Source organism: Sus scrofa, chromosome 2, assembly GCF_000003025.6.
Source record: "Sus scrofa isolate TJ Tabasco breed Duroc chromosome 2, Sscrofa11.1, whole genome shotgun sequence".
NCBI lineage: Eukaryota > Metazoa > Chordata > Mammalia > Artiodactyla > Suidae > Sus > Sus scrofa.
In genome coordinates this window covers 116,632,479-116,658,354 of record NC_010444.4, presented here as the reverse complement: position 1 = coordinate 116,658,354, position 25,876 = coordinate 116,632,479, and the positions used below count along the sequence as shown (strand labels likewise).

Below are 25,876 nucleotides of genomic sequence, written 5' to 3'. Positions count from 1 at the left end.
ACGAATCTGACTAGGAACCATGAGGTAGCAGGTTCGATCCCTAGCCTCAATCAGTGGATTAAGGAACCAGTGTTGCTGTGAGCTGTGGTGTAGGTCACAGATGCGGCTCGGATCTGGTGTTGCTGTGGCGTAGGCTGGCAGCAACAGCTCCGATTAGACCCCTAGCATGGGAACCTCCACATGCTCTGGGTGTGCCCCCCTCCCAAAAGTCATTTCTTCCATATTCATACATATGACAACTATAAAGACTGTGAATAGATTCAAAGTAAAATGATGTACACATGCTGATGTCACTGAAAAGCAAGTTCAAGGGTGCTGGTGAGATTATTTTTTTCCTCCTCTATCTGGGTAAAGTTACCAGTCAGAGCACAACTAGAAAGTGAGCTCTTAATATTGCCAAGGTGGAGAAAGAGAGTAAAGTAGATCTGGTAATTCAAAGTGAAGTTCAAAGGGAATTGCTGCAGATTGAAGACTTCATTGTTTCACCCCCAGTCCAATCACAGATCAGATTCACAGCCAAACAAAGCAGTACTTGTGGGTTCCCGAGAAAGAAACTCCATCTTTGGGAAGGTAAATGCTGTAACAATTCTGCCAAATATTTCTATGCTGAAGCATCAGCTCCTTTGGTCATGGATGTATTTCCTAAACAAAGGGGTTCTCAAGCCTGTTCAGGCCACGGAGCCATTAGGTAGGCTGGGAATCAATCAATCGATCATCAATCTCTCTCTCTCTCTCTCTCTCTCTCTCTCTCACACACACACACAATTATTACTCTGCACTAGAGGAGATGCCATTTTACATTAGATTCCATGTGCTTACGTGAGAGCAGGTATCACATACTCAAAGGAAATTTTATATAAGAAACTACAAAGGGGATAATTCTATATATTTCTGCAAATTATAAAATATTATTAGCCTACCTTAAAAGAAGAACATTTTAATAGAAGTTGGGGAAGACGTGCACCTAGATGGTTGAGAGTGACAGCACCAACATACTTTTTACCATCCGCTTCGATTTGAGATTGCAGAGAAGAGTGTTTTTAGAAATTTACCCGCATGCCTCGGCACTTTCCAACTGCTTTTAAGACAGACAGCGTAGCCAGAAAGGCATGGCGATTCACCAGACTAGAAACGTCACCCAATTCTTGGGGCTGCCCTTGGCCCTACCTGCCAGCGTCTCTCTAGGCCCCGCCCCCCAGGGCACTCACCCTCCTCCGCAGCCGGTCGCGCTCCTCGCGGATGGCGTTCATGGTGGCCTTGGTCCTGTTCAGCTCCTCCTCTTTGCTGCACAGCATGGCAGTCAGGCTCTCATTCTCTTCCCTCAGCCCAGCCAGCTCCTTCTCCCATCGAGAGCGCTCTTCAGCCAGGTTGGGGTACAGGTCCCGGCCAAGGACCCCCTCGATCTCCTCCACTGTCTGGAAAACACAGGCACAAAGGCAAAAGCTAAGGGAGCTCCCTGGGAGAACGGCGAGGGGGAAGGAACACAGGCTAGAGAGGGTCAAGCATCCACAGGTGGTGGTGAGTTCCAGAGCCACCGCAGGGCACAAGGTAATCCACATTGGTGATACACGGGAATTGTCCTCTCCTCATTTTCCGATGAGGCTCTTTCACTTGCTTGGGTCACAGTCTGTGTTACCCAGCAGTCCCCCAGTAAGAAAAACATAATCCCTTCCTGGTATCTAAGTCAGTCTGTAGTGCCACCTGCCACGTCCATACGGATGTTTATCTCCCTCGCCTACGCTCCGGAGTCGGTGACTACATATAACCAGACAGCAAGCCAGTGAGTGATCTTGATGAAGCAAACGCAAGGTCGCAAACTGTGTACAAAATCTAACTTGAAAGTTTCCTAAATTACAGGTTTCCCATGTTCCAACTCAGCAACAGGACAGGTCACATCAGCATTTCCAGCTTTTAGCATCACAGCAGCATCAGAAGGTGTGAATGGGGTTCAGTCCCAAGATATGAAAGACAGAAATAAACCTCAGTGACACAGAAAAGAGGCAGCTCATTGTGAAGGTTTCTAAGAAGGGATTTAGTAAGACAGCTATGAGTTTTAAAAGAACAGAATCTGAATAGTATTAGAAGAGGTGTTTAAAAATTCATTTAAAACACCAATATTAATGGAGAAGAAACATGCATAAAATTTGAAAAGAAGGAAGAACTCATTCTGTTTGCTTTCAGAAACTATTCATTCACAATTACCGTCCTTTGGAAAATGAAGCACCAGCCAAGTGATTTGGAAAGAGGAGGTGGGGAGTTCCCATTGTGGCTCAGTGGTAATGGACCTGACTAATATTCGTGAGGCTGTGGGTTCCATCCCTGGCCCAGCTCAATGGGTTAAGGATCGGCATTGCTGTGGCTGTGGCTGGCAGCTGCAGCTATGATTCAACCTGCAGCCTTGGAGCTTCTATATGCCACACGTGCAGCCCTAAAAAAAAAGAAAGAAAAAAAAAAAAAGAAAAAAGAAAGAAAGAGGAGGTTGGAATTACCACGTAGGGGTAGAAGGGCAGTGAAGAAATGAGATGTGAAACAGGTCTCAAAAATGAGTGACGAAACGGTGTGTCGCTCTTGGATGCTAACACTGGTTCGAAGATTAGTACCCAAATCTTGCTGCCACTTTCCACATGCAATGCTTTGTCCTTCCTCTCAAATGGGGGACTCACATTCTACTCAGTCCTGCTTCAGGGGCCCACTCTGCAGAAACCCTTGGCTTCCTCCTTCCCTCGCAATGCTAAGGCTGGGGTAGCACCATGATGCTATTACCATCAAATACAGGCCCTGGAGAGACCAGAGAAAGAAACACTAGTGGCTGTTCCCCCAAAGCACATCAACTATATATTTATAATCGTGATGGATAAAGATGGAAAACCCGATGTACTGTAAACATGAATCATGGTTTACTTTGAGATACCACAGCTCTTTTGTGAAATCCAGGATTGCTGGTGATGGAAACTTGGGCACAGAGTCCTCGAACATTTTTCAAAAATTGTATCCCACTTTCCCTTTCCATTGGCTTCTCCCAGATTTATCAGGTTCAATTACTATGCCTGGGTCACTAAGCTTTAGTAAAGTAATATAAAGATATCAGAGGCCCCTTATCGATGGAATGTGACGTTCCCATTGTTCATGATGAGCTTGTGCAGATTCAGCAAATTCTTCTCACCTGGTCTTCCCTAAGCAGTAAGATGAAGAATGCATGCGATAGGCGGGACTGAGGCCCAGGCCGCTGCTCAGGAGAGATGACTCATTCAGGCTCTGAACGTCCTGCTTGTTAGTGCCATGAACTGATAACTCCGGAAATAATATTCTAAAGGCTAGAAAGCTTTAATAAAATTTCCAAATTAATCTTACAGCCCCAGAGTGCTATATGATGCATGACACTAAGATGATGTGGTTCAATATTGGTAGTTGAATAGTTTCCAAGGAAACTGTCATTTTCGCAGCAAAGCCAGCGACCTTAACTATTGATCTAATGACTTTTCCTAACGTGACTCGACCTAACAAAAATGTACAGGGCTCCTGCTTCTCCCTGGTGGCCCAATCTATACTATGGCTTTCTTAGAAACACTCACTCCCTAACAGATATTTGAAAAAAATCACCTGGCAGAAAAGAGGCATCTCATCATTTCCCTCAGAGGCTCCCAAAGAGCCAGATGGGCGTGGAGGTGGGTCCTACCTTAATAGCCAAGTCACAGTGCTCACTGGCCGTGGTGAGCTGCTCGATGTGCCTGTCCACCTCCGCCACGGAGAGGCTGCAGCTGCTCTTCTTCCTGCAGCAGACAACGTTCTCCAGCCCCGTCAGCACCCTCTGCAGTTCCGAGTTCAGGTCACTGCAGTTATCTGTGAGGGGATGTGGACACAGTGAGTTAAGCAGGCAGGTGGGCAGGCTCTCTGTTGTGCTTACCGCAAGGAACCCATTCAGATGAAATGGACGGCAACGGAGCTTGGTACGTTCAAGTCTAAACTCCCAGGCTGCTGGCACTGCTTCAGAGGCCTGGAGCACTGCAAAGGCTTTTATTAAGGAGTTTCAGACTGTGGCCATTTTCTGGATAGCCATGCCACACTGAATTCTCTTGGCCTTCACTCAAAGGCAGCCACACCCTTAGTAAGAACAAAGACGTGTCCTAGAAGGAGCTCTTGGGACTTCAGGCGACTTCTGGTCAACCTTTCTATGCAGCCATTCAAGGTAGGACTGATTTCATGAAGTGCTTACGCTAAAATGACCCCGTAACTTTACTAAACAAATAAAACAAACAAAAAAACCCAGAGTGAGCAGAGACAGTAGGTGTTTTAAAAAGTAGAAACTGTTTAAGAGGCAATTCTTGCCCTCAGTGAGCTTGTAGTCAGGACTTTTCCCCTGATATAGCCAATCAACATGCTCTGCCATTGCAACTGATACCACTTTTTCCACCAGAGGACAAACAAACTGTTCTAACAAATTGCATATTGTGGTGCAATGGAAATGAATCCAACTAGCATCCATGAGTTTGCAGCAAGTCTAATAATTTGATTCTGACTTAAAAATCTGGGTTATTTTTAATTGCTGGAGCCCCAGGGCCTGGTCAGGGAAGGTAAATTAATTATAATTTTTTTTCTTTTATGGCCACACTGGTGGCATATGGCAGTTCCCAGGCCAGGGACTGAACCCGAGCCACCACTGTGACCTATGCCACAGCTTTGGAACGCTGTATCTTCAACTCACTGGGCCACAACCTGAACACCTAATTATAATCTTAATGTGAGCTAGACATATCTTAAAAAATAATTTTGTTGGGGAAAAAATATGTATCAAATACATATATCTTTACCTATTTTGGATTCTATGTATAACTATGCCACTCAATTCTTTTTTTTGTTTGTTTGCCTTTTTAGGGCTATAACCTCGGCATGTGGAGGTTCCCAGGCTAGAGGTCGAATTTGGAGTTACAGCTGCCACAACCACAGTTCTGAGCTGCTAGCTCATGGCAATGCTGGATCCCTGACCCACTGATGGAGGCCAGGGATTGAACCTGCAACCTCATGGATACTAGCTGGATTCATTTCCGCTGTGCCACAGCGGTAATTCCAAGGCCACTCAGTTCTTGTAGCAAGACAGGCATTAAGTACAGCAATTTGTCCAAGTACAACTTTCCCTCACATCCAGCCTGACTCCTGCATGAAAGAAGCTTATTGTCTTCACACTTCCCTCTTCATCGCAGGTTCCACGCACTAAAATAGTCCCTCATCTTTGGTCCTTTCCTGTGGAAGACACAAGGCAAGTCTTGCATTCTAGTAAGAGGATTTCTTAGACTATTATGGTCACCTTTAGTTGACTGGCTATATCTACGAGTTACCTAAATCTAGATCGAAGGTAAGTCTGAAGCGTTTATTCCAACCAATGAGCACAGTTATTCCCCCTCCTCTCCGAACTGCTTTTCCCCGTCTCTCGCATCTCTGTGAATAGCACCACCATCCACCTGGCTACTCTGGTCAACTCTCAGGTAGCCGTGATTTCCTTTTGCTTCACCCCCTAAATCAAATCCATCCTGGGGACTGCAACCTCCAAAACATATCCCCAAACTGACCTCTTCTTACCATCTCCACTGACACCAGCCTTGGTCCAAAGCCACCATCACTTCTCAACTGAACCAGGTGAACAACCTCCTACCGCCAGTCCCCACAATGTAGCCAAAGTGAGTCTCTCCAGGACATAAGTCAGATCATGTGACTCCCCTGGCCCAAACCACCACATGGCTTCGCACTACAGTCTTAACTCCTTACCAGAGTCTGTAAGACTCTGCATGATCAACACTGTTGATGTTCTCAACCCAGGCTGTACCATGGAACTCCCTGGGGAGCTTTTATAAAACACTAGTGTCCAGGTCCCACCCAGGCCAGTTAGATCACAATCTCGAGGGGTGGAGCTCTGACACTGGAAAAGTTGTTTTTTTTTTTTAAGTTCCTCAGATAGTTCCAACAGTAGTGTCATTGGGGTGGGAACCACTGATCGGTCTTGGCCTTGCCTCATCGGTCACCTTCCCCGCATCACTCTGCTGTGTTCACGCTCCTGTCTTCTTTCCAGCCTTGGAAGATGCCACCCTCCCGTCTGCCCCAGAGCTTTCTTCTCCTCTTTTGTTGCTTCTGCCAAGACTGACTTCCACCCAAATCTCCTCTAACGTTCAGCTCTCAGCTCAAATGCCACCTCCTCACCAACTTCTTCTCTACCTAAAGCAGGAGGTTCCATCTCTTCCCCCTGCTTAATTAGTCCCTGACCTAGATCTTATCTTCTCTATGGCAATTATCACTATCTGATCTGACTTGTGCCTCTGTCATCTCTCCTGTACTGAAGTGTAAACATCATGGAAGAAGGGATTTTGATTCTCCTCCTCATTTCATCCCCAACACAGGCGAGGCAATCAAAGTTATTTTTTAAATGAACAAATATAAACACTACATCACTATATGTTTAAGAGCCCACAAGACTAGAAACAGAGACTGTCAACGGCAGCATGTTTTAGGTCCACCTTATGCTTTCTGTCCTCATGACAACAACTGGGAGATAATCTCCACTGGCACCTCCTCTCTGGGGATGGAGGGCAGGTGCCCACCATCAAAGCAAGACAAGGAGGCCCAGAGCCAGGAGCAGCCTTCCTTAGTGACCACACGGGCTGGTGGAACTCTCTCCAGGGCATACGTGATTCCAGGGTAACAACTGGAGAAGTTTCTCCAAGTGATCATTTACCTTGAGGTGCAGGGTTTGCTGGTACCTGAGCTGGAGTTAACACACGGTCCTGAATTATTTGCATAACTAGTGCTCCTGTGTGGGATGAGGAAGGAAGGTGCCTCTGTTCAGCCATTCACAAGGGTATCCCTAGCCCAGCCCTGCCCGATGCAGTCAACACCCCACACATGACTGCTGATGGGCCTTCACAGTAGGACTTTAGAGATGCTGCCAGGCTGTGTCCTGAAGATGCTGGGCTACAGGAAACATGAGCAAAGTGGAGGGATCGTATCAGTATTCCTTTTTCATTCTTTAATCAGCTGCTGAGCCCTGGCCTCAGGCTAGAAGCAGGGTACAGGGATGAACACGAGACCCTCAACTCTGAGAGGCTCACAGAGGTACGGGGCACAAGCCACAGACCTCTCTCCCAGCTGTCCGCCACCACCCTGGGGAAAGTAACCCGAGAAAACACGATGCATGTACAGGACAGAGCATCAGAAGACTGAGCAAGGCATTTAAATGAACACAGAGACAGCAAACAGCTCAGGAGCCTCTTCTGTTCATACCAGCAAGGGCTATAAACATCTTCTTTGGTCTTAGGAAGCCAAGTGTGTATCACACAGGCGGGATGATGAGCTCCCCATACTCTTGCCTGTTACCCACAGAGCTCTGCGCTGGTTTTACACAAGTCCCACCAGTGATCAGGTGACACGTGGCTGTCCTTTGTCAGTGTTCCTGGTTTAGGGCCTCATAGGAGGACAAGGTGGCCAGGCCAGCAGGAGCAGACATTCTGGGTCCCCTGTCAGCGCTGTCACATGGCCCCAACCACTCACCACCACTCACCCCAGCATCAGTGCTATTGGATACAGGGTGGCCTTATCTTTCCGTCTGTAGCATGTTCTTCTGAATATAGACTTAGAATAAATCCTCAATTCCTTCCCTTAGCCTACAGTGCCCTGCAGAGTCTGGGCCCTGCCAGGGACTGGAGCTTCAACACAGAAGCTCTGAGACAGGTGGGGTCCTTGTAAAAGACCAGAAGCAGAAGATCAAGTGTTCCAGAGCAAAGAAAAGGTGCCTCATTTACAAATCAAAACCACAATGAAACACCACTTCAGGCCCGTCAGGATGGCCACCAGCAACAGAAAATAAGAGGTGATGGGGAGGAAGTGGAAAAATTGGGATCCTTGGGCACTGTTGGTGTGAACAGCAAAATGGTGCAACTGCTTTGGAAAACAGTGTGGCAGGGGAGTTCCCGTTGTGGCGCAACGGAAACAAATCTGACTAGCACCCATGATGATGCAGGTTCGATCCCTGGCCTCAATCATTGGGGGTTAAAGGATCCAACGTTGCTGTGAGCTGTGGTATAGGCTGCAGATGTAGCTCAGATCCCGCCTTGTGGCTTCGGCATAGGCTGGCAGGTACTTGGGACTTCATATGTGGTGTAAGGTGATGTGACTGCAAGTCTTTTCAGCTACAGTTTCACACACTTGCAGATTTCCTGTCCTATCCTCCGATACTGACTTTCAATTAAAATTAAGCTGCAAACCAACGGAAAGGCTATTCTGGGAAGGGCTGAGCTCACACCATCTTGGCACCCTGCCTTCCAGTTGTCTACTTTGCTGTAGAGACGAAACAGGACCCAGAGGGATAAATGAAATGCACTTCTCCCTTCACCCAGAGGATGCAAGTGAGCCCCCTGCAGTCACACATGTGTTTTTTTTGGATGTCAGGGTTTGATATCTGGCATTCTGGCATAGCCTTTTCTTTTTAAAAAACTCTTAAAATTAATTGTCAACATTTAAAAATCACTAGAATTTATAGCTATTTCTGTGAAAATAGGAGGTTGGGCAGTCCTGGGCTGAGCTCTTCCCACAACAGCAACCTGCAGTAGCCAAGGTGCTCCCCTATTTCTGTCCACTTCCATCACCCCATCTTCTGCCCACCACTTTTCTAAATGAAACTTTCCCCGGCTAGACTTCTGATAGGAGTTGAAGAAAAGACAGCTCAGGTTAAATGTTTCTAATGAGAACCGAAGCCTTTGTTTGTCTTTTCCTATTTGAGGGAAGACCCCAGTGCCTGGGAAATCTGGAAGGAGAGGTGTCTGAGAACATTCATGGCTATGAGAATTAAGCCTCACCAGCATGCCTGCTGGGTTAAACGCATACTGATGGGCTGGTTTTCTTCTTTCTCAGGGTCACCTAGGCCTATCCCCAGGTTGTACAACATAAACCATATCAGAGCTGTTTCGTTTTGATCCCACTGTTAAAGGCTGCTTCCACTTTTTCTGAACTCTCCTAAAAACCCTAACTCAAAGAAAAATGCAGCTAAACAGGGTAGATGTTGAAAATATTCCCTTGGTCCTGTGATTCCAAGCAGTGGGCACTTAACCAGAATTAATCTGCTCCAAATCAGAGTCCCAACTTCAAATGTACTTACTCCTGGAGCTTGGCATTCGGTTCATTTGGTTATGTCTCTGCCTACTTTGGAAGCCCCTCTTTCTCTTCTTCATTATGGTTCTTTTTAAAGCTTTGTCTTAAAAATCTCTTCTTCCAGGAAGTCTTCCCTGATGACCTTCAGTCTCGTATTTACTTCTCTCTTTGAAAGAAAGAATCATATTCCCCATAACTACTTGGTATCTGACATACCTCCAAAGCCTGGCTCTGGGAAACAGAGACTCTGTACATCCATCCTTGTGTTCCCAGATGCTCATGACACTGGGCATGGAGGAGTGCTCCATAAAGACTGCATGAGGGGAACGTATAAAAGATTTTCTAAGCACCCCCCCTTTAAAATATCAAGTTTTGGTTTGCCTACTCTTTGACCAAGTACCATCAAATCTAAGACATATCCTGTGCCATACCACACCCTGCCGAAGAGGAAAGCTTCCAGTTACTGTGGATCCCTAAGGTGGAAGCTTCCACTGTAGCTGGTGCTATTAGCCACACTGAATTGCAGCCACTCCGAGAGACAGAAGAGCCGTAGGCCTGCTATGAACAGTCTGAAAGTCTTCCCGTATGAATGCAGCACATCAGGCCATAACCATAACCCTCGTGGCCTTCCCAGGGCTGACACGCAGCCCCTGCCTCTGTTCTGACCCAGCACACAGGTCACGTATCAGAAAGCAAGTCAAGTCAGGGAAAGAGCTACATGTTCAGCATTAGGACAGATACTCTGCTTAGAGGCAAGATGTGACATCCTAGGGATGTCACAGTTCTGAACCTGTTGTGGCCTGATGGCTGAAACCAGAAGGGCTCCTGCTTTCTTTTTAGCAGCACCCCCCACTCTGCAGGCACCAAGGCCCTCCCTAATTCCAGCAAGGAATCAACAAAACCAGGACAAAACCTCAAAGAAAACGACAGAACAGGAATTCCTCTCATGGCTCAGTGGAAACAAATCTAACATCCATGAGGACACAGGTTCGATCCCTGGCCTCGCTCAGTGGGTTAAGGATTAGGCATTGCCATGAACTGTGGTATAGGTTGGATCTGGTGTTGCTGTGGCTGTGGCTTAGGCCAGCAGCTGTAGCTAATATTTGACCCCTAGCCTGGAAACCTCCATAGGCTGCAGGTGCGGCCCTAAAAAGACAAAAAACGATAATGAAAAGAAAATGACAGAGCAGAATAGTTGACTTCTCAGTCTAAGGGCCAAGGTGAAGATGGAAGGGCCTGAGAGGAAAGGAGTAAGAGAGTATCTATGGAGGTTACACCCTGCATCGTGTTCACTGTGCCCACATCTACTGAAAACAAGGCATTTCTAAGCTTTTTTTTTTTTTTGTCTATTCTAGGGCCGCACCCAAAGCATATGGAGGTTCCCAGGCTAGGGGTCTCATCGGAGCTGCAGCTGCCGGCCTATGCCAGAGCCACAGCAAGGAGGGATCTGAGCCGCGTCTGCAATATACATCATAACTCATGGCAATGCCCGATCCTTAACCCACTGAGCAAGGACAGGGATCAAACCTGCAACCTCATGGTTCCTAGTCAGATTCGTTAACTACTGCGCCATGAAGGGAACTCCAAGACATTTCTTTTTCTTTTTTTTTTTATTAAAAAAAAATTTATTGACGTATAGTTGATTTACAAGGTTGTGATAATTTCTGCTGTATAACAAAGAGATTCAGTTATACATGTACCTACATCCATTCCCTTTCACAATCTTTTCCCACATAGATTATCACAGAATATTTTTTTACAGAATAAAATACATATATTTAAACACAATTACATTCAGACAGATTATTATATCATGGATCTTAGATTGTCTCCCTCTGGAGAAGTGGAATGGAAAATATGCTGAGACAAATAGGAAATTTATTCTATACTTTATCCCATTTTGTATGGCTTTCATCTTTACTATTTAGTATTATCTATTCCATTTCAATTTTTCTTTAAAAACTAGCATTGTATTAAAATTGTGTATATTATGCAACTAAAATTTATAAAGAAGAAAGCCTTATATACCATTAAATATTTTATATAGCATAATAAAAAGAATAACTTAACTGGTAAGAATAACAAAAATAATACACCCTCTGAAAATGAGTAAAATATAAAATGCATAAATTAGTTAAAAAACAGTGTAACTATATAAATATGTCCTCACAATTTGTTACATCTTATTGATTCTTCAATAAAGGCATTACACCATTCTAGGTGATGTGATAAACAAGACATTACAGACCTTACATTGTACCATGGAGAGAAATGGTTATCAATAATACAATTTTAGAACTGTGTCATTTAATTGTATAGTGGCATTATTTAATTATAAATATCATAAATTCTTTGATGGAGAGGAAACCAGAATCAGATGTAAAAAGACTTCAGCACTCCAAGAATGATGTCAAATGACCCCCTTCATGGTGGATTATGTGCTTATGTACTATGAGATATATTTCTTCTCCAGAGATTCCTTGTTTGTGTATCAATTGTAGATTTTTGGTTTGATATAAAAGTCTATATGTATATGAGATTGTTTTAAGTTGATGTTCTCTTAATTGCAAGTTCATCTCCAGTGTCCCACATTTGTACCCACATCTTCTCCTGATTTCTGATTTTGGTGGTATAATTGTGCATGGATGATTTTATATCTTTACTGTGTATATACCTTTACTGGTGAGCCTTGTCATTTGTGGAATTTTTGTTTCCTGTTGCTGTGTTTTCTTTTCTGCCTAGAGAAGTTCCTTTAGTATTTGTTGTAAGGCTGGTTTAGTATTGCTGAATTCTCTCAACTTTTGCTTATCTGTGAAGGTTTTGATTTCTCCTTCAAATCTGAATGAGAGCCTTGCTGGGTAAAGTAATCTTGGTTGGAGTGTTTTTCCTTTCATCACGTTAAGTATATCATGCCACTCCCTTCTGGCCTGCAGAGTTTCTGTTGAAAAATCTGCCAATATCCTTATTGGGGTTCCCTTGTATGTTACGTGTTTCTTTTCCCTAGCTGCTTTCAAGATTTTCTCTTAGTCTTTAATTTTGGTCATTTTGATTAATATGTATCTCAGTGTATTCCTCCTTGGGTTTATTTTATATAGTACTCGTTGTACTTCCTGGATTTGAGTGAGTGGTTCCTTTCCCATTTTAGGGAAGTTTTTGGTTATTATCTCTTGGAATATTTTTTCTGTCCCCTTCTCACTCTCTTCTCCTTCTGGCACCCCTATAATACAGATGGTATGTTTAACGTTGTCCCAGAGTTCTCTGAGACTCTCTTCATTTGTTTTCAATCTTTTTTCTCTTTTCTGTTCTACATCCGTAATTTCCACTAATCTGTCCTCCACCTTGCTTATTCGTTCTTCTGTCTCCTGTTGGCTGCTTCTAGTGAATTTTTTATTTCAGTTATTGTATTTTGCATCTTTTCTTGTTTAAGTTTTATATCTTGTATCTCTTTGCTCAGTGTTTCCTGTAAGTTATCCATCTTTGCCTCCAGTTTATTTCCAATGTCTTGCATCATCTTCAGCATCAACAGTCTAAAGTCTTTTTCCTGGAGGCTGAGAATCTCTTGATCACCAAGACATTTCTAAGCTTAAAAGTATCCCAGAGTCACCAGTAACAGACCCACTGACACTGAATCTCCTGCTGCAACACAGCAGTGAGCACACATCATCACCGAGGCCTAGTCTTGCAAAGAATGTTAATCTCTGATTGAACAATAAGAATCAGAACATGTGGACTGAGGGACTTTCTATGATACCACTAACCTGGCCTGCTTGAAACATCCATGTCATGAATGACAGAAAAAGTAGGGAGGGACCTGGTCTAGATTAAAGGAGATGAGAGAGACATGGTAACTAAATAGAATGTGCAAGGCCAAAGTGATCTTGGATTGAGCGAAAGCAACAAAGACGTTAATGGGGCATGTGGGGCAATTTGCACGTGGACTGCATGTAGGTACTGGTTCAGCAGTGGTGAAATTCTCCAGGGTGGTAAAGGAGCCGAGGTTATGACAGAGAAAGTCCCTTTTTTCAGAAGGTTGGTGCCCATACATTTAGAGTGAAGCATCATGGTGTCAAATGGCTCAGAAAAAGAAAAAGTTCTGCACATAGGAGAGAGAAAAATATCAATGCGGTAAAACAGTGCCAAGTGGTGAATACGGGTAAAGCATTTGGGGTGTTCATTTTATCTTTTACGGACCTTTGAAATCTTCACACATAAAAAGCTGTAGGGGAAAACCAATACCTCAACACTCAAGGCAAAGAGGTCTGACACGGCTTGGAAATGCTAAGGTGTAGATTTAGTGCGGGGACCACAATGATGCGCGTTCTCTCAATGCAGCTAGGAGAATGGGAACATCACCCAAAGTATCCCCCTGCCCCGCCCCCAACCCCAAGAGCACAGGCCTTCCTCAGGGTGAGAGGACCATGAGCAGGCCACCTGCTGCCGCCCCCTCCAGGTCCTGACTTCACTGGGAGGGAAGCCCCTCTTCCGTGTTTCTTTTCCCAAATAAAATGTCACAGTCTCAGAACTTCTATTTTAGCAAATCTCACCAGGCTGGGATTTATCTTCATTTTTGCTGTTGTCGCTTTGCAGCTGTTAACAGTTTGTTTCTCTACAACAGTCAGCTTGGTCTTCAAGATGGTGAAGGCATAAGAAAGATAACCTAACACCAGCTGCAAACCCCAGGTGCCCAGCTGCTGCTTCAGGACCCCTCCCTGTAAGCTGCCCCAAACACGACAAAATTCTCAGCCACCCACCCCGCCCCAGCCCTGTGAGGCAGAAGGGTTCTGGCGGTGGTTTCTAGAGAGCAAGGCTCCAAAAGCTTGAGAAACATTCAAGTTCACATCTAGTCATTTTACTTATTTGATGACTAAACACTTGAATTGCCACAGCTTTTTTTTTTTTTTTTCTTTTAGGGTCGTACCTGCAGCATATGGAAGTTCCCAGGTAATAGGGGGCCTATGCCACACCAACAGCAATACCAGATCCAAGCCGTGTGTGCAACCTACACTGCAGGTAGTGGCAATGCTGGATCCTTAACCCACTGAGCGAGGCCAGGGATTGAACCTGCATCCTCATGGATACTAGTTGGATTCTTAACCCACTGAGCCACAATAGGAACTATGCCATAGCTTTAAGAATAAGAAAATACCCAGTGTTGCAGAGCTGAGAACCTTTGGGGCAGAGAGGGGATGTGATTTGGTGTCATCTGTGCAAAGCCTTCAAGATATGATCTTGTATCTATACCTCTGAGAGGTTATCTTGAAGAAGTAGGTAGTGGAGCATTTAGAGGACAAACTGTAGCCCCCTCACTGTACCTCTAGGGCCCTCCATCATTGGCCTCTGCCTGGCCGGCTCTCAGGCCTCACCTCTGACCACTATCCCCAAAGCTCACTAACTGCCAGGGCAAATGGGTTTTCTCCAAGCTTAGACTGTCCATCCCAGCTCAAGGGGCAGGGTATCTCTAGCCTCTGAGATTAAACAGTACCCGTGCATCGTAGGTCATTACCAGTCCCAGAGCCCACAGCTCTGACTATGGTAGGGGTGGGGGAATTTCCAAAGCCACCAAAAGAAAGGAGAAGATATCCTTCTGACATCCACATGTGGTCCACAGCATCTCTACTCATGAACAATGTCTGCATGGAGAGCTGGGGGTTGCAGGAGCACTACTGAGGTCCCATACTTTATGTCCATGACAGAGGATTAGGCTTTCAGAGGCTGGTCTGGGAAACTAACACTCCTTTATGATGCTAGTTTTTAAATTTTAATTAATTAATTTGGTTTTTTTTTTAGGGCCATACCCATGGCATATGGAGGTTCCCGGACTAGGAGTCACATTGGAGCTGCAGCTGCTGGCCTATGCCACAGCCACAGCAATGTGGGATCCAAACCGAATCTGCAACCTACACCACAGCTCACGGCAATGCTGAGCAAGGCCAGGGACCAAACCCGAAACCTCGTGGTTCCTAGTCGGATTCGTTGGGCTGCTGCAACACGATGGGAACCCCTATGATGCTAGTTTTAAGTAAGAATATGCCCCCATCCTGAGGGGACATGATCTGTTTGGAAAATAAAGGCTGCCTGTCTTAGAAAAGGAGTTCATGAAACCCAAAAATGATGGGAGCTCATTTTGAACAAATGATCAATGCCTTTCCAGCTCTCCTCGGGGGACTGAAAAAATGATTTGAATATTTCCCTCCAGCTCCATAATTAAAAGTAACACTAAGTACAGTGGAGCAATAGTCCTTCTTTCTTTCAAGGTTGGTTCCCCTCTGAGGAAAGTTCTAGAATGATTTCAGGTGGCCTCCTCAACCACTTGGCCCTGCTAACACATTATGATATTTGTTTGACCAGGCTCACATCCCTGGGAAGAAGCACACAGACACATCAGAGAGTCTTCTGTGAGTCAATGTTTGAAGCACTTTGTCTTTTTAGGCTGCATATGCAGCATATGGAAGTTTCCAGGCGAGGGGTCAAATTGGAGTTGTAGCCACAGCTATTGGCCTACACCACAGCCACAGCGATGCCAAATCCAAGCCGCATCCACGACCCTGTGGCAACACCAGATCCTTAACCCAATGAGCGAGGCCAGGGATCAAACCAGGACCCGCAACCTCACGGATACTAGATGGGTTCTTAACCTGCTGAGCCACTATGGGAACTCCTCTTCAAAGTTTTTAAGCTTTCCCTGGGTTTGCTTCTCAGGGATGACCAACATCATGAACCTCTTGGGAGAAATTAAGTTGCCCAATTAAAGTAAGGAGAAGAAAAAGAAGAAAAAAAGCAATACAGGGCTTGGCCTGTTTTGCCATCTGGTCAGGGTGTTAGTTTCAGTCTTGTCTAACTTTTCCAACGTGGGGACTGGTTTCTCCAAGTTTCAGAATCAGGGTACCAATACTCTGATTCTCCTTTAAAAATTCTCTGCTGGAGGCTAACTGCCTACTTAGTGCCTCATTCCTAACAGAAATCCTGTTTTCTCCGGAAAGGCTGCCTTGCCTTAGTAAACGCTTCTCTGACACACTGCAGAAATGATTTTTTTTTTTTTTTTTGAGAAGGCAGGATTGCCTTTCCCTGCCCCGACCCTCCCCCCAACCCAGCTCCCCCCTCCCCCATCCACTGGGAGGGGTTGCTGGACACTTTGGATCATTTCTCCTGAAGCCATTGAGCCTCATGGGCCATTAAGCCAGGAAAATCTGGCTTTAACATTAAATATGTTTCATAGTCACAACCGTGCCAAACAGCCAGGTTTCATGTGTAAATTCTTCCTTGGTTGTCCTCCAAAAACTACACTTAAGGAGGAAATCTCTATCTAAATGATCACACCAGCAAGCACGGTATCATCTGCTTCCTTTCATCCCCGACGGTATAATCATTTATAGCTAACTTCCACAAAAAGAAAAACTTCTCACCTAAAACCAGAAGAGATTTCAAAATACGGGAGCAGAACCCATCGCAGCTTGTGCAAAGGTCCGCTGGGTCAGGGATTTTGTTTGTTTTATAGACAATTGCTCCAGACAGGCTGTGCTATTTGAGGAACAGAGCTGGGAAGATGGCCCGCTAGGGAGTGCACCCCGCACGCGCTAACACGCACAACGCAGGGCTGGGCCCATCTCACACATCTGTGCTCAGCTCCAGGGCAACACCCAGAACGGCTGGGTCTAAGAGTGTTGTTTCTAAGATGGTGATCTGTGAAATCTCACTCTGCTATTCAGCCAGGTGCTGTGATCAGACAGCTGCTCCCTAAATTCTGCCACGGGCACCAGAGACCTCAAAGGATGGCAGTACGTGGAACATGCTGATCATAGGCACGTTTCATTGTTGAAGCGGAGATGCATTTAAAAAAAAAAAAAAAAAAAGCATACCTGTCTATAGAAATATGGGCAACAACAACCAAAACAACTGCTTAGCTGTGTGGCCTTGGATAAGTGACTTGTCCTCTCTGAACTCCAGCATCCCAGGTTTACAGAGGAGATTTCCAGGGCCTCCTTCAAGGTTGAGACTGAACCTGAGCATGCAGCTAAATGCTGAACACAAAGAAGTGAGCAAAGCATGTTAGCTTTTAACTAAAACTCTTTGCTAAATTGAGCAAATAAAAATCCCACGCCATAACTCCTACCTTATCTTTGTCCATTTAATTACCTTTATTTTACAAATGATTTTGTGACCAGGTTTATACAGAGGTAATGCAATTTATTTGAAGATGCAGTGTCACGCCACTGGGACCTTTCTCCTGTATAGGACTGCTTAGGTAAATGAAAGCACTTTCTAAATTACTTGTTTGCTCCTCCAGGTTCTGAGGACAGTGCCCCAGAGAGAGCTTATTGAGGGAGTAGCCCCAGTCTGATGGGTGGGGTTTGAAAACAAAAGAAAAGTGCTTTCTGAGGAAGGGAATACTCCTGGTATCTTCAATGGAGGTCAGCAAATATACTGCAGCAAACTCTGCATATGAAATCCAGCTCAAGAAAACCTCTCGGTTGCTAATGCAGCTTTGCAAATATAGCAGGCATAGTGAAAGGGCTGCTTTTTAATGATTTCCTATAATGGTGTTTATAAATGGAAGCTTTTTTCCCTACTCATGCAATTTAATTGGAAAGTGGCAAAGGAATAAGAAAAGGCCGGCGTGCGTCCGGTTCCAAGGAACACACAGGAACTGACTCTGCAGGGGCCCTGGTCCCCTCTGGGGACTAGCAGGTGAGGCCCTGTGCCCATAGCTCTCTCCTCCTGCCCCCTGCTCTTCACTCTCATTGTTCCCACTTATCCCTCAGCTTTCTACTTAGATGTGACTTAACAGCATACATCTTGTCGGATGCTCCCACCCGAGGGTGACACCTGAAGTCCCCATCTGCATCATCCAAGGAACTGTAAGCTCCAAACGTGTTGACTGCTACGCCTGTTTCTGGGTGCCTCCCTCGAGCAGGCACTGTGATGTTGGTCCATAGGCGAGCCGAAGTCCCTACCTGCCGGCTGCCTGTATTCTCATGCAAGAGACTGATTAAGACTGGCGATATATATGGAAGGAAAGAAATGCAAATTTAGGCATCATTGGGTCATGCTGGAGGCTATGAAGAAAAATGAAGCAGGGGGCAAAGGGGACAGCTTGCAGCATGAGAGTGAGTGACAGCTTGGACGCTACTAGGGGGTGAGGTAGGGCCTGTGATGGGAGGATAGCTGAGGGAGCACTACAGGCAGAGGAGCAGTAAATGCAGAGATGCTGAGGCCAGAGATGCTGGTCAGGTCAAGGGACAGCAAGGAGGCTGGCGTGGCCAGAGCGGAAAGGAAAACAGAGAGAGTTGGCGAGGGCGAGGTTTGAGGAGGGGGATGCCCAGATTCTGGGGGGCCCTGCAGGCCAAGGTGATGATGTCACTCCATGGGTGAGGGATTTGAGTGAGAGAGCACAGCGCTGTGGCGGAGTCTGTGTCTCGCATCCCTGGTCCTGGGCACAGCACCCAGTGCACTGGGGAATAAATGAATGAAGGCCTCCTATTAGGAGCAGAGAACAAGCCCAGGCCTCGGGCAAACAGAGTCCCTTCCCTCCAGAAGCCCAGTCTTGATGGGAAGGGTACCAGGTATAACAAGTATACATTTTTACTGAAGGGAAGTGTGAAAATTCGCAATTTGAGGCAAATGATTTGGGAAAACCAAGCCAGATCACAGTGCAGCGTGGCGGACCCCAGCTCCCGTGTGGGGAGCCAGGGCTGCAGCTGCCCGCTCACGGCAGGAGCCCTGAGACAGCTCACAGTGAAGACGCCTGCCTGAGCGGGTCTGCCCTACATCCCCCAAGCTTGTCTGATTAAGACGTTTTGTTGGAATGTGGGTCACTTTGCCTAATCTCATGAAAAACAACTTCCGAGAAAGGAGTGGAGGAATCCGTGTGGGAATGTCTCTTTGAGGTGCTGGGGAATTTCTTGGCCGCTTGCACTTGTGTGACTGCCTAAGGCTGGAAGACAGTGTCTAGAACCCTAGAGCTGTAGGAGTTAGAGGTTATGATGTTGGTTTTTTGGGGGTTTTTTTGTCTTTCGTCTTTTTAGGGCTGCACTGCAGCATGTGCAGTTTCCCAGGCTAGGGGTCTAACCAGAGCTACGGCTTCGAGCCTACGCCAGAGCCACAGCAACGCGGGATCTGAGCCATGTCTACAACCTACACCACAGCTCACAGCAACGCCGGATCCCCCACCCACTGAGTGAGGGCAGGGATCGAACCCGCATCCTCATGGATACTAGTCGGATTCGTTTCCGCTGCACCACAGCAGGAAGTCCCTTCACTCATTCATTCAAACAAGTATCTCTGAACACATGCTATGTGCCAGGCCCTGTGGTGGGCTCTGAAGAGTTACCAGTAGATAAAACAAACATGCTTCTGCCCAGTGGGGTTTAACGGGAGTCAGTCACACAAAGAAATACAAATGCATCATTTAAAATTCCAGTGATGTAAGAAGGAAACCAATGGGGAAGCTTCAGAGTCAGTGTAGGGATTTGCACAGATTGGTGCTCACAAAATGCTTTTGGAGGAGGGGAATTTAAACTGAGACTGAAAAGCTGAGAGGTGCATCCATGCCATGAGTTACTGCTGGGTCTCCTCTTCAGCGGCTGGCCCCCAAGGCTTTGTCTCCAGCTTGCCACACTTCTCACTCTGCATGTCAACTTTCACGGCTGGCTTCAGTAACTATCTAAACAACATGATGTCTCCCAACTGCTTTTCTTCAGCCCAACCTCTTCTGGCTTATGTATAACTACTGTCTTCCCAGCGACTCCACCCAGATACTTCCAGATGTCTCAAACTTATGGCCAAACAAAACACAAGACCTCAACCTACCCCCAACCCTCCCCCAAGCAAAACAAAGCCAAAATCAGAGCAAATCGACCTGGTCCTTTTTCCTTTGCTCCCATATTGGTGACTGGCTCCACTGCCCATCCAGTGTGCAAACCCAACACTTCGAAGACACCTGCACATATGTACCTCCTCCTTCACCCTGTTTCCTATCCTTCAGCAGATCTTGCCAATTTTATACCTTTTCTACAACTCCTCTGCTTTTCCACATCTCAGCTGCCACCACCTTAATCCTAGCTACCCTTTTGCCCACTTAAGAGTTTAGCAATGGTTTCCTAGCTGACCTCCCCCATTCACTCTTTCTTTTTTTTTTTTTTTTTTTTTTTTGCCTTTTTTAGGGCCGTACCTGCACATGGAAGTTGCCAGGCCAGGGATCGAATCTGAGCTACAGCTGCTAGCCTACACCACATCCACAGCAACTGGGGATCCAAGCCAAGCCTTCAACTTATAGCACAGCTCAGGGCAACACCGGATCCGAAACCCACTGAGCAAGGCCAGGGATTGAACATGCTTCCTCATGGTTACTAGTCAAATTTGTTTCCACTGAACCACGAGGGGAACTCCCCCCCATTCACTTTTGATCCACCAATTCTTTCTCTTCACTCTGGTGTGACTGATTCAAAATGCAAATCTGATCATCTCATTCCCCCGCCTCCAACTACTAAAATCATTAAGTTGGAGTTCCTATTGTAGCTCAGCGGTACAACAAACCTGACTAGTATCTATGAGGACTTGGGCGCCATCCCTGGCCTTACTCAGTGGGTTACGGATCTGGCATTGCCATGAGCAGTGGTATTGGTTGCAGATGTGGCTTGGATCTGGTGTTGCTGTGGTTGTGGTGTAGGTCGGTGGCTACAGCTCCGATTTGACTCCTAGCCCGGGAAACTCCATATGCTGGAGTGTGGCCCTAAACAGAAAAAAAAAAATCGTCAGTCATTTCTCGTGGATCTTTGAATAAAGGTCAGACTCTGACATACTCCCTAAGCTCTTACATGATCTGGTTCCTGCCTACCTCACCACGCCTCCCTCTCACACCTCCGTGCCCTCCATACAGGATGAATTTTTTTCACCTCCTTGAATGCACCTGTCCCCCTTCTCCTGCATCTGTCCCCCTTCTCCTGAATGCCAATTCCTCTTTTACCTACTCAATTCCTCCTCCTCCAGATCTCAGCTTAAATGTCAGTTCCTAGAGGAAGCTATCTTGGAAATCCTAAACTGAATTCCTTTGATACATGGTCATGGTGCTATGTTTCTTGATGTTATAGCACTTATATACATTTATAATTAAACATAAATGTTTAATATTTGATTAAAGTCTCTCTCCTCAATGCAACCTGAAGTTCCGCTGTAAACTGTACTATGCTTACTCTTCCTTCTTTTTCCATCACTTGTCTACATGTGAACATTTCTTAAGATGGTGCCTCTCCCCGTTTTGATTCCACACCCTCTCCACCAAAGGGATCTCCTTGCCTCATAACTTCAAAGCTTTTATCCTCAACCCCAATCTCTCTAGAGATCTAGTTAAGCATCTCCAAGTAGACCAGGGGTTTGGCAACATTTCGACTGCAACTCACAGCTGGAACATTTCACTTGGCAACTTACTGTGTATACAACACATGCAACAAAAATGTTTCGTGAAACAATGCTGTCATTCTACGTTTTTCCTTTTTGATTTCAATTAAAACATATTTTATTTTCCATATGATTTTATGACCCACTCATGGGTCATGACCTGTACTTCAAAACACACCATACCCACACGCTGTACCAGAACTGCAGCCTCAAAAGATAATACATCTATTTCCCAACTCATTTCTCAACCAAATTCCCTTACTAAAGAATATGATTATTCTCTTAGTCACCCAGGAAGAACCTATCAAAGTCATTTTGGATCCTTCTTTACCCACAAGTTGCTAAAACCCACTGGTGGTTCGTCCACTGCAATGTGTCACCATTTATTCCATCTTCCATTCCTGGCATCCCAGTTCAGATTCTACTGTAACTTGGGACCCTGCAATAGCCCTTTAACTGGTTCTCTACCTCCAGACTTTTCAGATAGAGGTGACATATACTTGAATCACAAACATCAAGGCAGACAGTGAATTCAGCATTTAGGTTCCATATTGACCAAAAAAGAACTATGTAAAGAACTGACATTCATGGCTCTTTGTTGACTCCACAAGCTCCTTGATTAATTAAATTTTAATCTAGGTTGCCTTACATTTCTAAAGTTCCTATTACAATCCAGAAACCAAACTCTGGCTTTGTGGTCATGGCAGGTAGACTCACCCATGTCTGCAGTGACCATGGTGGACTGGTTTTCAGGGATGGAGACGGAGGTCTGGTCTTGGTCCACACTGCGGGAGTCCTCATTGACCTCGTGTTGACTCTGGCTGAGTTCTGATCGCAGTTCTGAGTACTCATCTTCCTCCCTGAGAAAAAAAGGGGAGTCAGCTGCCACTGAAAGAGGTGGAGGACAAATCCCCGGAGAACCTGTCTTTTAAGGACAAGGAAAGGACGTTCACGAAGAAAACGGGCAGGTCTCTTCTCCAGGCTACATGAAGCAGGATTCCCTTCAGGCAAAATAGATGGGCACAGCAATGGCCAGTATTTGAAACAGAAGGTTTGCTTCTATGTCCATATACACACCCAAATACCAAACCAGATTCATCTAAGAGCCTATTAACACTTTCCCCCTCCAAAGATTTCCTAAAGAAATTAGATTTCTTCAGCCCCTCAAATTCTGATGTGAAAAAGAATGGAGACTGCCAGCACGGAGGCTACAGTGAGCAGCATGATTACAAGTCTGGTGAGGAGTTCCCGTTGGGGCTAGCAGTTAGCGAACCTGACTAGTATCCATGAGGACATGGGTTTGATCCCTGGCCTCATTCCGTGGGTTAAGGACCCTGCGCTGCTGTGACTGTGGTGTAGGTGAGGAGCTATAGCTCTGACTCAACCCCTAGCCTGGGAACTTCCATATACTGTGGGTGTGGCCCTAAAAAGACAAAAAAAAAAAAAAGTCTGGTGAATAGTAATGGCTCATCACCACCAGGGTTCCACTGGTGGGCTTCCTTCTTGGCAGGGGACATAAGAAGTGTTGAGGCTGAAGGACTGGAAAACCAGCACCTCATTTATGCAGATCAAAACTGATGCTCTGAGAGGTATGTGGGTCAGCCTGTCTGAGAAGTACCACTCTTACTTGCTCTAAGTACGTAGAGGCAGAGGGTAGGAAAGGAGGATGGGGTGAGGAGAAAAAGGAAATCAGTGAGGGCAAGAATACCACTCCATAGTCTCTTTCCTTCCATTTGCATTTGCTGGCGGAAAGAAAACATTTAACTACAGCCATGTTTCATTTGCAATGAGCACACCTACCCCTTCTCAACCCTTCATGGTTCCCTCACAACCTTTGGTCTCCGAATGAGCTAAGAGCTAGGAAAACTTAAAACTGTAGTCTGTATCTCAAAGCACACACATACATCCTCCCCATGTCACCACCAGCATCATTACACACTCACTGGATACAGACGTGGAAGAGAGCAAAAATTAACTCTCTTGGAAGCACTTATTTTGCAAGTGAGCAGAAAACAAAATTGTCAAGGAATTTAATTATGAGGTTGGAAAGTCCATAGGTATCTGCTCAGCCCCGGGGGAAGGTGTCTGTGGAGAAAGGTTCGAAGAGAAGAAGTTCCCTCAACCTCGCATTCACTTTATTTTTATTATTTATTTATTTATTTCATTTATTTATTTATTTTTTTGCCATTTCTAGGGCTGCTCCTGTGGCAGATGGAGGTTCCCAGGCTAGGAGTCTAATTGGAGCTGTAGCCGCCAGCCTACACCAGAGCCACAGCAACACCAGATCCAAGCCGAATCTGCAACCTACATCACAGCTCACGGCAACGCCGGATCCTTAACCCACTGAGCAAGGCCAGGGATCGAACCTGCAACCTCATGGTTCCTAGTCAGATTCACTAACCACTGAGCCATGACAGGAACTCCTCGCATTCACTTTAAGTTGGTGACAACCAGAGGGGCAGAAAGCTCAGTTCTGGGTTTGGAATGGACCATGATTGTGAGTGGTGATCACCAGAATTTGAGGAAGAGGCAATTGCCATTGGAAGCTGGGGAGACACATATACATTAGAGAAATGGGAAGAACTCGCCAGGGTTCTTGTTCTCTCAAGAAATCAACATTCTCTCAGGGAAGGAATTCAGCTGAGCCTTTGCTTTACAAAGTATTTCTAATAAAAGCCACCCAGACATCTGGGAAGACCTCAAACAGATATAAAACCTCCAGACATGCAAAATATGAATTAGAATGGCAGTGGTGAAGGCAAAAAAAAGATATAGGTTAATGTTCTCTGAGTAAGTTAATTATTAGACATCTGCAAAGCCAACAATAATTAGGTTTAGGAAAGAAAACAATTAAAAAGTTCTCTTAAGAGTCACCTTTTTGGTCTGGAGGGTAATTGTGCTCTGATAGATCCACTCTCCTTTCAATCAGCAGTTAAAATTCTGATTTGAGTTAATGGGAGATTTTGTGTATGATGAATAAATTACCTTTGTTGCCGGGCCAATGCAATCAGCTTCAGCTTGGCTGAGATTATTTTACAGCCAAAAAAGGCCAGAAATACACAGCTCCACTATCTCCGATATAAATGGCATTTGTAAAATCTTTCATAGTCACCTTCAACCCTCTTGGCTTGGCAGCTTCCATAACATACGGTGCCTGCCAAACCTTCTGCTTAGTAAGAGATCACTTATTAGGGTGGGCTTTATAAAGGAGGGAAGAGGGAAGGGGAGGGAGAAGGAAGCTGTTGATAAAAGGAAACAAATGAGGTCAGAGGAATTACACCACACTAGAGATGCACCTCAGGCAGATGGCTTTCAGTGTCATAAAATGCTAGCTTAAGTGCCAACTGGAAATTGCCACTTGCCATCGACCTCTACAAGAATTAAATTGGGAGGTGCTGCAGCTGCTGACTCTCAACATCCCCTGAAAAAATTCTGAGTAGAGATCAGGAGTGAGGCACTCTGTGCTCTGGGAAAAACTGGCAGAACGGGTCTTCAGCTAGCTTGATATTTTCAGGATAAGATTTCATGAGCTCAATTGTTGCATCTCCTCATATCTGGAAAAGCACTCAAATCCTTCATGGTGACGTCTGCTCCTTGTGGCTAGCAGTCACCTTCTCTAAACTAGCAGCAACACTGAGAAAAATGTGCGCTTCATTGCATGTACCTTCACCAAGAATCACATATATACTGACCTTTCCCCTACCTTTTTGGAGTGATCTTTCAGAGCTATCTGAAATGTGACACCTAGGCTACAGTCCTCATTTGGCCTCAAATAAAACTTAACTCACGAATCTCATGTTGTGCATTTTTTTAAAGTTGACATAAGCATCCTCATTCATTGTATGTGAGCACCAAAATGAAGATAAGAAAGCAAAAACCAAACAGATGCTGTCTTCTGGGAGTCAAAGAGGTTCACAACTAATTCAAACTGAAGAAGGATGCTGTGGATGGATGCAGGAGGAACATCTGGGTTTGCTGGTGAGTAGGGACCAGGGCAGACTTCTGATGGAATAGCACTTAGGACGAATCTCAAGGCAAGTAGACTTTAGATCGGTCACAGGGGTGGAAGGGCACATGCAGAGACTCAGAGGCGTCCATGAACGTGAACGTGGACATATGGAGCTTAGGGTAGGCGTTCGGGAGAACTAAAATCAAAATGGGTTGCAGGACGGGACTACGAGGCTGCAGAAGCAGTCAGGCCACGTGCCAAATGGGCAATTCTGATCAGAATGAGAATTTATCGTACTGAAGAAGGCATACGATCAGGGTGAGATGATAGAAATAAAAAAAAAAAATGTGTGAAATCAAGGAATTCAGGGCAAAGAGTATTGCTGAGGTCCTGTATGGACACAGA

The 25,876-nt window shown here is 45.5% G+C and overlaps 1 protein-coding gene across 3 annotated transcripts in view; it reads right to left on the bottom strand.

Moving 5' to 3' along the window:
• Nucleotides 1–25,876, bottom strand: part of MCC (mutated in colorectal cancers) — a 462,268-nt gene that overhangs the window by 90,266 nt on the left and 346,126 nt on the right. For all 3 annotated transcript variants that reach the window (XM_021084624.1, XM_021084625.1, XM_021084626.1), the window contains 3 exons: nucleotides 22,240–22,382; nucleotides 3,677–3,840; nucleotides 1,209–1,415 (listed from right to left, as the gene is read on the bottom strand). In XM_021084624.1, the coding sequence (XP_020940283.1) occupies nucleotides 1,209–1,415; nucleotides 3,677–3,840; nucleotides 22,240–22,382 (514 nt within the window). The remainder of the gene's footprint in view (nucleotides 1–1,208; nucleotides 1,416–3,676; nucleotides 3,841–22,239; nucleotides 22,383–25,876) is intronic.